At 39.0% G+C, this 14,566-nt stretch overlaps 1 protein-coding gene across 1 annotated transcript in view; it reads right to left on the bottom strand.

Moving 5' to 3' along the window:
• The window catches only part of LOC136863361 (uncharacterized), a 74,194-nt gene extending 72,434 nt beyond the window's left edge, over nt 1–1,760 (bottom strand). The window contains exon 1 of the mRNA XM_067139754.2: nt 1,625–1,760. Coding sequence (XP_066995855.2) covers nt 1,625–1,640 — 16 coding nt within the window. The 5' untranslated portion in view covers nt 1,641–1,760. The remainder of the gene's footprint in view (nt 1–1,624) is intronic.
• Nucleotides 1,761–14,566: the final 12,806 nt, after the last annotated feature.

Here is a 14,566-nt window from a genome sequence, read left to right as displayed (position 1 = left end):
TCGACTTACTTAGGCTACAAAGCCTCCGCGGCTCAGGCGGCAGCGATCCGGTCTCTCACCGCTGGGTTCCGTGGTTGAAATCTCGGTTACTCCATGTGAGATTTGTGCTGGACAAAGCGGAGGTGAGACAGGCTTTTTCTCCGGGTACTCCGGTTTTCCCTGTCATATTTCATTCCGGCAACACACTCCAATATCATTTCATTTCATGTGTTATTCATTAATCATTGCCCCAGAGGAGTGCGACAGGTTTCGACAGCCGGCACAATTCCTATCCTCGCGGCTAGATGGGGGCTTCATTCCTTCCATTCGTGACCCGGTCGAGTGACATTTTTCATTACTTAGGCTACACCTATATGAAAATATAAAATTGTTTTAAAGAAATATTAGGAATGAAAGCTCTGTTTCCTTGATTGATTCCATATTTCCACTTCTTGTGCTGTCGGTTCCAACCTCCCCTCCGGTACAGTACAGATCTCCCGTGTAAAATGGTCTCAATTCAACACTGCTCATTTCCGTGTGCAAGTATAAACGTTCTTTAACAAAATAGTAGTGAAGTGTGCTGTTGAAAGGATGGTCATTAAAGCTGCCACGAGAATTCCTTCAGAAGGAAAACACCGTAACAATGAATCCATGACGACAATAAATATTTTAAAATTAAAACTGTCTTTTTCAAAAATATATTCGACTTTTGATGCGAAGTATAGCTGATGTGCTGGAACACAAAACAACGCTTGCTGTCACGTGTTTAGTATTCCACTGCAGTGTACATTTCACTGCATCCGCAATATAGTGGGTTCGAACCCCACTGTCGGCAGCCCTGAAGATGGTTTTCCGTGGTTTCCCATTTTCATACCAGGAAAATTCTGGGGTTGTACCATAATTAAGGCCACGGCCGCTTTCTTCCCACTCCTAGGCCTTTCCTATCCCATCGTCGTCATAAGACCTATCTGTGTCGGTGCGACGTAAAGCAAATTGTACTTTTCACTGCCAGTCCACTACCACAAATATAAAAATTCGTGCCTCTTATTGGTCAATAGGTCTAATAGGCTAATATGCAGTACTGTGAGCTCGCATCCGGGAGATAGTGGGTTCTAACCCCACTGTCGGCGGCCCTGAAGATGGTTTTCCGTGGTTTCGCGTTTTCACACCAGGCAATGCTGGGGCTGTACCTTAATTAAGGCCACGGCCGCTTCCTTCCCATTCCTAGGCCTTTCCTATCCTATCGTCGCCATAAGACCTATCTGTGTCGGTGCGACGTAAAGCAAATAGCAAAGAAAGAAGAGTATCATTTCGAGGGAAATTTGCGAGTGAACATTAATAAGAATAGGTCGTCATCCTAACTGCTAATAGACGAACATGGAGACGGTTCACAGAGGTTTCCAGTCTGAATGTTGAATGTACAGTAGGTTGTAATAGAAATCCCATGTACGCAATATGTACGTACTCTACTTTTGAAAATTGACAACACAGCTTTAACGAGTCATCCACCAAAGCACCAGAACAGGATCAAAATCATCACTTAAGCACTGCAATTAGTCCTTATAACAATTTTCTTAATCAAGGATTTCTTTAATTATTCTTAATGTTCGGAATGCAGCTTCAACAAAATACATTAGCCACTTACCTTCGTTATTAATCATGTTAGTTGCTAGAAGGGTGTCCGCCCTTGTGATAATTTTCGTGATTTTGTCAGTATTTCAGATAAACTGTACAACAGATGGGAAACGCAATGATGTGAGAGGCACTCGCATCCCGCTGCATCCCTCACAGGATGAAGAGTATTGATCGCCGAAACCAACAGCGCACACTCCTCGCTCCATACGAAAGGTAGCCCTGTGCTTACACGTTCTTCTTGTAGTCCTGCACATAATAAACTTATTCCGGCTCAAGACCCCATAATATAATGAATAGGGTAATTCCGGGAGAGTTGCCGCACTTTTTATGTCTTTTGTTATATCTCGGTATATTTACTTTAAAAATTGTTGCAAATTCATCGAGCATAATTTGAAAACATGTACATTTGATCAGGGATGAACAAAATATTGGCAATTGAAAGTAAATGGGAGAAAGGAGGGAACAAAGGAATTGTTGCATCTGCGGCGTCTCTCCCTGGATCCCGGTATAGATGCCGACTTTGCTCGGGAGAGATGCCGCAAGTAAAATAATTAATGACAAAATCAAATTTAAGCCAATTTCTTCAACTTTAATATAACCGAACACTAGAACGTACTACAAGGCAATTATATCCACATAATATAATCATTCAATGGAAAAAATATATCTGATAATTTACAACATTAAATTAATCGTATTTTAATTTCGATTTACTATAAATGTGCATGTGCAGTGGATTCTTCACTGTGTTATATAAAACCCCACGGCACTTAACACACTTGAAAGGGCTCTGGCCTGCACAGCGACCGCTGCTCAGCCCGAATGCCTTCAGATTACGAGGAGCCGTGTGGTCAGCACGTCGCATCCTCCCGGCCGTTATTCTGGGCTTTCGAGACCGGGGCCGCCATGTCACCGTCAGATAGATTCTCAATTCCAATCAAGTAGGCTGAGTGGACCTCGAACCAGCCCTCAGGTCGAGAGAAAAACCCCTGACCTGGCCGGGAATCAAACCCGGAGCCTCCGGGCGAGAGGCAGGCACGCTATCCCTACACCACGGGACCGTCGTGTTATATAATGGAAACATCAAAATCATAATGAATATAATTCTGTCCTGACACAGTAATTTGGAAACATGTCTAGGGCGGGATTCTTGAATCAAAAACTGATGTTTATCCTCTTACAAGTTTTTACAGATTGTTTCTTAAAAATTTGTTCTCTAGCAATTTTGCTGCAACAGTCGTTATATGTAGAGCAAGATTCATGCAGTCACTGTTTGTAACTCAAACACTGGATACAGTCATCCTTTTTTGGATATCATTTTGACTTCGGTGATTATTGAAGTAGCTATACCTGCTGGACCCAGAGAGCCCTTTTCCAGATTTCGTGACTGCATTCTAAGTTTCAGTGTTCGTTCCGGAATTCTGTAGTATCATTCTGCCTCCCTGATCAGTATTTCCTTGGCTTTCAGTCTTTTAATAGCCTCTCTTAAATTTTCCTGTGTCCATTGAGGTCTTTTAACAGTGCCCTTACCTTTATACTGAGCAGGCATGTCGCAAATTTTTATTGCTGAAAATAATATAATTTTATATAATAAAATAATGTTACCAATGAAAAATAGATTATGTATATCAAGAATCGTGAGAAGATAAAATATTCGAATAAAATACCGGCACACTCTGAATAGTATTGAATGTTTCCAGATCGCTTGTAGAATCTGATAGCAATGAGGCATCTCAGCCGGATTGTTGTGCGGCAACTCTCCCAACTATCAGGGAGAGACGCCGCACCCTCCTGTTTTCATACCTCAAGGCTATCATGGCCCAAAATTAGCTTACTCTCAACTACAGTTATGTTTCTGACGTCTACTGTACTAAAAACGTCTGATTTAAGCATTTGAAGCCAACTTAATATACAATAAATTAACACACGCAAAAATTTGTCAGGAGGAAACATGTACTCGCCTCATGATATCGGCTATAATTGGCGTAATATACGAGCAAATTTCGTCACACTCGCAGACAGTAGTTCTTCCTTAGAAACTGAAAAACCACGCATATTGCCATCTAGCTGTAACGATGGGAACCTTTAGCTACAGTGTATGCGGCATCTCTACCGGGGTGGCATCTGTCCCGGATTTACCTTAAAGTTTATAGTACTGTTTTCTTTACTACTGGGTCCACTACTGGGACCTTTGTGTCTCCTTCTATTCGTTAATGATCTGCCATTCGAGTAACTACCGGTACCTGCTCTATGCTGATGACCTTAAACTCTAGAGGGTAATTGAAAAGATGAATGACTGTGAATTGTTATAGTCTGATAAATAATATTAGTGAATGGTGCAAAAACTGGCATTTATTCTTAAATATTTCAAAGTGCAGTGCAGTATCATTCACACCGAGCTCGATAGCTGCAGTCGCTTAAGTGCGGCCAGTATCCAGTAATCGGGAGATAGTGGATTCGAGCCCCAATGTCGGCAGCCCTGAAGATGGTTGTTCGTGGTTTCCCATTTTCACACCAGGCAAATGCCGGGGCTGTACCTGAATTAAGGCCACGGCCGCTTCCTTCCACTTCCTAGGCCTTTCCTATCCCATCGTCGCCATAACCGTCGGTGCGACGTTAAGCAACTAGCAAAAAAAAAAAAAAAAAAATTATCATTCACGAGAAAATCGCAAGTTAATGTATTCAGTTATCATATAAAGGATCAAGAAGTGAAGCGTATTACTAAAATGAACTATCTTGGTATTATTTTTAGTAATCAAAATGGTCTATCTTTCAATGATCAAGTGTTAAATATCAGTAACAAGGCATTTAAAACGTCAGGGTTCCTCAAAAGAAATTGCTGGAGTATTAAATCTGTTATCTCATTGAAAACCCTGTATTTCTCGCTTATAAGATCGAGTCTAGATACTGCTCTGAAGTGTATCTTTCCAATTAATGCCTTAGAGCGAGTACAGATCAGATTCTCAAAATGGATCAGTAAAAAGTATTTGGCTATCAAGTTGTCATCGATAGATTATGATTTGTTTTGTACAAAGATGCGTATTGAGTCTCTTAGAACTAGGCGCAGGTATGTGAATGCACGTTTTATACACAAATGTATCGGCAGTGTCCTTGATTGTCCTAATTTACTCCAGTTTCTACCATTTCATGTTCCTTCCAGCAACACCCGACAGGCTGTCACCTTTCACTTACCCTGGTACAGAACTGAATCACACAGGGACTCTTGGTTTATGCAGGCCCTAAGGTCCCTGAATGAAATCAGCAGGATGGTGGATATATTTCACTCGTCAGCTAGTGAAATTCGGACGCCTCATAGACAGAGAGTTCCTTGGATCCTTTTCTGTGTATTTGGTAACTGAAAGTTATATTTCCTTCGGTCATTTCAAATATATAGATATTTTTCTATTTTCATGTTCTTTCTTCCGTTTGTGTTTTGTAAATATTTATATATTGTTTAGTTATTAGTAGCAGTAGTAGTAAATTATGTTAATATTGTTCGTTCGTTTGTAGTCTGTTTACCCTCCAGGGCCGGTTTTATCCCTCGGACTCAGCGAGGGATCCCACCTCTACCGCCTCAAGTGCAGTGTCCTGGAGCTTCAGACTCTGGGTCTGGGGATACAACTGGGGAGGATGACCAGTACCTCGCCCAGGCGGCCTCACCTGCTATTCTGAACAGGGGTCTTGTTGGGGAATGGGAAGTTTGGAAGGGATAGACAAGGAAGAGGGAAGGAAGCGGTCGTGGCTTAAGTTAGGTACCATTCCGGCATTTGCCTGGAGGAGAAGTGGGAAACCACGGAAAACCACTTCCAGGACGGCTGAGGAGGGAATCGAACCCCCCTCTACTCAGTTGACCTCCCGAGGCTGAGTGGACCCCGTTCCGGCCCTCGTACCACTTTTCAAATTTCGTGGCAGAGCCTGGAATCGAACCCGGGCCTCTGGGGGTGGCAGCTAGTCACACTAACCACTATACGACAGAGGCGGACGTTAGTATTGTTATTATTTGAATTTATTATATCATCTGTAATTGGAGAAGTAATAACTATGTTGATGATAAATAAACAAATCAAATCAGATGTGTCAGTGTGAATCACTTTCAGATTTAACTATTGTTTCAGGATGCCGAGAGGAGGTACTATCGCATAAACATGTCTCCAATTGGCAGTGTGTGTGGAGTTGCATCTGTTTGTGTGGCACGCATAATAACAAATCATGAGCAACGACGTGGGAATACCATTGCAAAAGTCTATGAAAACTGAAAAGCCTCGGGGTCATTACAAATGAAACCTTAGCCTGGAATGAACAAATAACCGATCCTTGCAGGAAAGTAGGCCTATATGTTCGCCTCGCCCACTCAGAATTCACCAGTAGCTTATTCCGCAAAATGTGAAAATAAGATTAATTCAGACGCTTGTATTACCCATACTCAGCTATTGCGATGTTGTGTTAGTTCACGCTACCGAGGAACAAACTGCAGAAGGCCGTTTTATTTTTACATTAAGTATACCATTCATGAGCAAATGAACATTTTGATGACATGTCATCTTTTAACTCGTGCATCATACACATTGCTAACTTCTTACATAAATCCTGGTCAAAGCCCCCTGATCACAGAAATTCGTATTTATTAAGTCATTTCTCGTCATTTTTGTCATTTGTTACTTTTGGTTTTTTCTTCAATTTTTTGACATTTTCAGTAATTCGTTACATTAAATTCTTGTTTATAAGTCATTTTTCTTTGTCTGCGCAGTTATTTAGCCATTCTTATGCATTTACGTTGTGTAATTCAACATATCTGAATATCGTTGATGCTTGATGATACTTGTTGTTTAAAGGGGCCTAACATCGAGGTCATCGGCCCCTATCTGAATATCATCCGACCTTTTAATAAACGAGAATACTCAAACATCAAAAGGTTCAGTACACAGTTGGAACTCTTTGGAAAACCACATCCCTAGAGAGCGACGTGTGGATAAAAATGAAATGGCGTATGGTTTTTTTAGTGCCGGGAGTGTCCGAGGACAAGTTCGGCTCGTCAGATGCAGGTCTTTTGATTTGACGCGCGTCGTGATGAGGATGAAATCATGATGAAGACGACACATACACCCAGCCCCCGTGCCAGTGAAATTAACCAATTATGGTTAAAAATTCCTGACCCTGCCGTGAATCGAACCCGGGACCCCTGTGACCAAAGGCCAGCACGCTAACCATTTAGCCATGGAGCCGGAGTGAGAGGTATTATCATTGTAGTAGGTAAAAATTCTCATAACAGTCGGGCTGTTGAAGTGCCCGAGTACTAACATACGTATAGTAGCCTATAGCTTACGTGCTAGTTACTTTCATTTGACACAGTGCGAGTGTTATTTATTCGTGTGTGATTTACTTCAAGTGTTAGAATGCCACATATGAAGCTTTAGCTGTCCATTGCAGGAAACTATTTCACAATTGAGCGAGTTCTACAGATGATCAGATATCTTTCTGAGAAATGTATGAAGTAAAAGTGGCAACAGATAAAAGATTTACCATTCAGCAACATGTGGATCGCAACAAATACGAGGCATGCGGAATATCATTCGAGGACATGTAGATTCTCAATTGTTTTGCTTGTAAGAACTGCATTTTAAAAGTAGGACTGAAATATTATTCTCTCGGATGTTTCTGTATCTATCATTATTAGTATTATTACTAGCAGTTTCCCGCTGGCTCCGCCCGCAATGTACAATGTATGGTGTTGTTCGTTACTATCCTCACGGATGTATCTGCAAAGTTCAGATTTAATGAAATAAAGCACATGATCTGCTGCGGTAATAGAATGTAATATTTTGTCAAGAAAACACTTGAAAATACATTACACAGAGAAATTGAATTAAACTTTCCTTGGAACAACACTACGCGCCGAACTATTAAAAAGTCCTTCAAAGATCTTCGTCATGGAGACAAATGTACTCATAACTATTCTCATAATATACCAATGTAAGTAGTTATTACCTCAAAAGAAAGCGCTTGATCCACTGAATGTTTTTAGACCAAAACGAACTGCGTACCTCAATTAGAACGAAAGATTGAATTGCTTCAATGAGAAAAAATGTTGAAGAAATGAGACGTCAAATTTAATGTGCACTCATAACTTTGCTCAGAATCAACCAATTTGAATAGTTAAGAGCTGAAATGAAAGAACCTGATCCACTGAGTGTTCTTAGTCCAAAACGAACTCCGTACCTCAATTAGAACCAAAGATGTGATTGCTTCGAAGATACAAAAAATGGAAAAAATGAAATAATTTGAGGAAGGTGGAAGTTAAGTGATTTATAGTACCTGATGACAAATTTGTGCATGAATACCTGTAAGTTAAAACAAAAATGAAGGAAATCTGTATTCTATCCGGTCAATTTCCTTCATTTTCTTTTTTACTGAAAGGTATTCATGCACAGATTTGTCATCAGGTACTATATAAATCACTTAACTTCCGCCTTCGTCAAAATTATTTGATTTTTTCAATTTTTTGTCTCTTTGAAGCAATCATATCTTTGGTTCTAATTGAGGTACGGAGTTCATTTTGGACTAAGAACACTCATTGGATCAAGCTCTTTCATTTCAGCTCTTAACTATTCAAATTGGTTGATTCTGAGGAAAGTTATGAGTGCACATTCAATTTGACGTCCCATTTCTTCAACATTTTCTCTCATTAAAGCAATCATATCTTTCGTTCTAATTGAGGTACGCTATTCGTTTTGGTTTAAAACACTCAGTGAATCAAGCGCTTTTTTTTGAGGTAATAACTACTTCAATTGGTAGATTATGAGAAAAATTATGAGTACATTTGTCTCCATACGAAGATCTTTGAAGGACTTTTCAACAGTTCGGCGCGTAGAGTTGTTCCAAGGAATGTTTAATTGAATTTCTTTGTGTGATGTATTTTCAAGTGTTTCGTTGACATAATATTACATTCTATTACCACAGCAGATCATGTGCTTTTTTTTTATTAACTCGAAACTTTGCAAGTACATCCGTGAGGATAGTAACGAAGAACACCATACTTTGTACATTGCGAGCGGAGCCAGCGGGAAACTGCTAGTTATTATTATTATTATTATTATTATTATTATTATTATTATTATTATTATTATTATTGGAGGAGGATAGGTTACCTAGGAGAATAATGGGCTCTATTATGGAGGGTAAGAGAAATAAAGGTGGACCAAGATGACGATGGTTAGACTCAGTTTCAACTGATTTAAAGACAAGAGGTATAGAACTAAACAAGGTCAAAAAAACTAGTTACAAATTGAGGACTGTGGCGGTGTTTAATAAATTCACAGACGCTTGCAGACTGAACGCTGATATGCATAATGGCCTATAACGAATTATTATTATTATTATTATTATTTTATATTATTCTTTGTACTGTCCCCAACAACCCTTTAGCTCACACACCCCACACACAACACTATCCTTCACTACAAAACACGCAATTCCCATACACGGCAGATGCCGCCCACCCTCGTTGGGGGGTCTGCCTTACAAAGGCTGTCCCAGGTTAGAAATAGCCACACGAAATTATTATATTATTATTTCTTCTTCTTTCTTAATCTGTTTACCCTCCAGGGTTGGTTTTTTCCCTCGGACTCAGCGAGGGATCCCACCTCTACCGCCTCAAGGGCAGTGTCCTGGAGCGTGAGATTTTAGGTCGGGGATAAAATTGGGGAGGAGGACCAGTACCGCGCCCAGGCTCCATCACCTGCTATGCTGAACAGGGGCCTTGAGCGGGGATGGGAAGATCGGAAGGAATAGATAAGGAAGAGGGAAGGAAGCGGCCGTAGCCTTAAATTAGGTACAGTACCATTCGGGCATTTGTCTGGAGGAGAAGTGGGAAACCACGCGAAATCACTTCCAGGATGGCTGAGGATGAAGTCGAATCCTCCTCCACTCAGTTGACCTCCCGAGACTGAGTGGACCCGTTTCCACCTCGTACCACTTTTCAAATTTCGTGGCTGAACCTTGAATCGAACAGGGGCCTCCGGGGGTGGCAGCTGATCACACTAACCACTACACCATTGAAGCAGACATTATTATTATTATTATTATTATTATTATTATTATTATTATTATTATTATTATTATTATTATTATTATTATTATTATTATTATTATTATTACTAGCAGTTTCCCGCTGGCTCCGCCCGCAATATACAAAGTATGGTGTTGTTCGTTACTATCCTCACGGATGTATTTGCAAAGTTTCGAGTTAATGAAATAAAGCACATGATCTGCTGTGGTAATAGAATGTAATATTATGTCAACAAAACACTTGAAAATACATCACACAAAGAAATTGATTTAAACGTTCCCTGGAACAACACTACGCGCCGAACTGTTAAAAAGTCCTTCAAAGATCTTTGTTGGAGACAAATGTACTCATAACCTTTCTCAGAATCTACTAATTTAAGTAGTCATTACCTAAAAAGAAAGCGCTTGGAGTGTTTTTAGACCAAAACGAACTGCGTATCTTAATTAGAACGAAAGATATGATTGCCTCAATGAGAAAAAAATGTTGAAGAAATGAGACGTCATTGAATGTGCACTCATAACTTTCCTCAGAATCAACCAATTTGAATAGTTAAGAGCTGAAATGAAAGAGCTTGATCCACTGAGTGTTCTTAGGCCAAAATGAACTCCGCACCTCAATTAGAACCAAAGATATGATTGCTTCAAAGAGACAAAAAATTGAAAAAATCAAATAATTTGAGGAATTTGGAAGTTAAGTGATTTATAGTACCTGATGACAAATCTGTGCATGAATACCTTTCAGTTAAAAAGAAAATGAAGGAAATCGACCGGATAGAATGACCGGACTGACTGACTTTAGTTTTCATAAATTTTTTAATATATAGACTAGCAGTTTCACGCTGGCTCCGCCCGCAATGTACAATGTATGGTGTTGTTCGTTACTATCCTCACGGATGTATTTGCAAAGTTCCGACTTAATGAAATAAAGCACATGATCTGCTGCGGTAATAGAATTTAATATGTATCAAGAAAACACTTGAAAATACATTACACAAAGAAATTGAATTAAACGTTCCTTGGAACAACACTACGCGCCGAACTATTAAAAAGGCCTTCAAAGATCTTCGTCATGGAGACAAATGTACTCATAACTATTCTCATAATCTACCAATGTAAGTAATTATTACCTCAAAAGAAAGCGCTTTAGAATGCAATATTATGTCAACAAAACACTTAAAAATGCATCACACAAAGAAATTGAATTAAACGTTCCTTGCAACAACACTACGCGCTGAATTGTTGAAAAGTCCTTGAAAGATCTTCGTCGAGGAGACAAATGTACTCATAACTTTTCTCAGAATCTAGCAATTTAAGTAGTTATTACCTCAAAAGAAAGCGCTTGATCCACTGAATGTTTTTAGACCAAAACGAACTGCGTACCTCAATTAGAACGAAAGATTGAATTGCTTCAATGAGAAAAAAAATGTTGAAGAAATGGGACATCAAATTGAATGTGCACTCATAACTTTCCTCAGAATCAACCTATTTGAATAGTTAAGAGCTGAAATGAAAGATCTTGATCCTCTGAGTGTTCTTAGGTCAAAACGAACTCCGTACCTCAATTAGAGCCAAATATATGATAGCTTCAAAGAGACAAAAAATTGAAGAATCAAATAATTTGAGGAAGGTGAAAGTTAAGTGATTTATAGTGCCTGATGACAAATCTGTGCATGAATACCTTTCAGTTAAAAAGATGAAGGAAATCGACCGGATAGAATGGCCGTACTGACTGACTTTATTTTTCATCAATTTTTTTAAATATATCGATTATTATTATTATTATTATTATTATTATTATTATTATTATTATTATTATTATTATTATTATTATTATTCACATTTATGAGCCTGGAGAGGTGCTGGTATAATAATAATTTGAGGAAACTCAACTATAGATAATAATTATACTACTAATTTTACCTGTCCTTACTGTAACATTATGGAGGGCTTCCATAACATACATCTACGAAGATCAAGTGGTCGTGCAACACCCCACCATCGGCCGCTCAGCGGAGTATGGCATGTCAACATACACTCGTAGGTAACGAAGTAATATACAATATTTCCTAAACCTTCAGTTATCATGAGCATGAATTCTCATGACAGAGAGTAGATTCCCAGATGGACTGAGCACGACAGAATGAACATTCAGAGAATTTACACACATTTAATTATATCAGGTGCAAAAGCTAACAAATACATACCAACAAATAGACAGGTGATAGGACGCTCCTAATTACAAATGATAAGAATGAATGTTATCGATTGAGAGATTGATCGGCCGTTAAAAAAATATGATCAATAACAGGTATGGGAAGACAGTACTTACTAAAACAATCGTAAATAACAGTAATAATCTGTTGTTTGAGTCATCAGTCCATAGACTGGTTTGATACAGCCCTCCATGCCACCCTATCCTGTGCTAAACTTTTCATTTCTACATAACTCTTGCATCCCGCATCTGCTCAAATCAGCTTGTCATATTCGTACCTTGGTCTACCCCTACCGTTCTTACCACCTACACTTACCTCAAAAGCCAACTGTAGAAGTCATAGGTGTCTTAAAATGGGCGCTATCATTCAATCTCTTCTTCTGGTCAAATTTAGCCGATTCGATCTCCTCTCACCAATTCGATTCAGTACCTCTTCATTCGTGATTCTATCTACCCATCTCACCTCCACCATGCTTCTGTAACATCACATTTCAAAAGCTTCTATTCTCTTTCTTTCTGAGATAGTTATCGTCCATGTTTCACTTCCATACAATGCCACGCTCCACACGAAAGTCTTCAAAAACATATTTCAAATTCGTATATCAAAGTTCGAGGTGAACAAATTTATTCTCTAAAGAAAGGTTTTCCTTAATTGTGCTAGTCTGCATTTTATGTCCTCCTTACTTCTTCCATCATTAGTTACTTAACTAACCAAGTAACAACAGTCATCTACTCCCTTAAGACTTAATTTCCTAATATAATATTTTCTTCACCACCTGACTTCGTTCGACCGCACTCCATTACTTTTGTTTTGGACTTATTTATTTTCATCTTGTATTCCTTCCCCAAGACTCTGTCCATTCCATTCAGCAATTCCTCCAGATCTTTTGCAGAGTCAGATAAAATAACAATATCATCGATAAATCTCAGAGTTTTGGTTTCCTCTGCCTGGATTTTGATTCGCTTCCCAAATTCCTCTTTGATTTCCTTTGTCGTCTGTTCTATGTAAATATTGAAAAAGAGGGGGGAGAAGCTGCAGCCTTGCCTCACTCCTTTATCTATTGCTGCCTCTTTTTCAAAGCCCTTGATTCTTATCACTGCACACTGATTTTTGTATAGATTGTAGATAATTCTCCTTTCTCGGTATATGATCCCGATCACCTTCAGAATCTCAAACAGCTTGGTTCAGTCACATTATCAATCTACGTACGTCATGTAGGCTACGTGGGCTTGTTTTTCTTAATTCGTGAAGTCAGAATTGCTCCACGTGTTCCCACATTTCTTCTGAAGCCAAATTGATCTTCCCCCAACTCAGTTTCAAACTCTCTTTCCATTCTTCTGTAAATAATACGTGTTAAAATTTTGCAGGCGTGAGATAATAAACTAATGGTGCGGTAGCTTTCACACTTGCCAGCACCGCCTTTCTTGGGAATATGTATAACAACATTTTGCCGAAAATTGGATGGCACTTCTCCTGTATCATACTGAACCCTTGAATTTACCGTTCCATCGTCGGTCGTGCCTCGGCTACTTCTGTAGAATGATATTGATTCTTAGATCTAGGGTCGTGTAGGATTCTTTTCAGTCACTTCATTGTTCGATCGACTGGGTTCAGAGGAGAGCATAACTACTTCAAATGAGAAGCAAAAATGTACTTACTAAAATGTATTCAACGAAATCACGATAATCATGTTATACTGAATCCCCCACTAAGAAAACTCAATTAAATTTCTCACATGTTATAACGCCGTCAAAATGCACAACGTGAATGGTGAAAGGATCTTGAAATTATATACATTAGTGTCTTTCAAAGTGTGAAAAAACAATGTAAGACTTGTGGGCAGCAAAACCAGAAAAAACAATAGAAAACATGAAAATCGGGCAACATTGACCCAAACGATAACTGAGAGTTAACCCACACGAACCGTGGAAAATCTAACCGTCAGCGAGTAGAATTCCAGATTTACATTTAATGAAGGTTATCCACCAGTCGACTATCCTCTCGGAAACCAGAACATCCCCCGAACGGGTCGTTAATCGAACCAAATAAATTATCTGTTGCTTTGGATATGTTGCGAAATATTATTTTGAAAGCATGGTGTTTATTACAATTTAACAGCAATCTGAAATAAAATTTCACCATGTGTTGTCATTTCCTGACACCCTTAAACTATTGATGAGTCCCGATGCTGAAACATGCATCACCCCAAAGAGATGTTCAGAATGAACCAATAACACTTGATCCGAGGGGATCTTACGTTACATCGTTCTGAGGAAAAAAACCCTGCGAAATGCAGGGAAACATTGATTCACTATGCGTTTAGAAGAAATGCCAAACACTGAAGTTAAATAACAGTGATAAGTCACAGGAAAAGTCTTCTTACGAAACCAACTTTCAGGTTATGAAACAGTTACGTCGTTGAATTCTTTAAAGTACAAGTCCACAATACAAAACAAACTACATGAAATGTTTACAGTTTTACATAACTACAACTACAGTTACAAATCTGTCTACCTACACTTGTCCCCATAAAGTAAACTACAAGTGATCGGTAGATAAACGTCTCACCTAAATAACGTAAAATAAAATATCATAACCGCTGTCGAATCGAAACCGCATTCGTAGTGTAAATACTGCAAAAATATTAACTAAATGTCAACACACTGCACTATCGT

This window comes from Anabrus simplex, chromosome 2 (genome assembly GCF_040414725.1).
Source record: "Anabrus simplex isolate iqAnaSimp1 chromosome 2, ASM4041472v1, whole genome shotgun sequence".
Classification (NCBI taxonomy): Eukaryota; Metazoa; Arthropoda; class Insecta; order Orthoptera; family Tettigoniidae; genus Anabrus; species Anabrus simplex.
The sequence above is the reverse complement of the archived record's forward strand: the minus strand, read 5'-3'. Positions and strand labels throughout refer to the sequence as shown.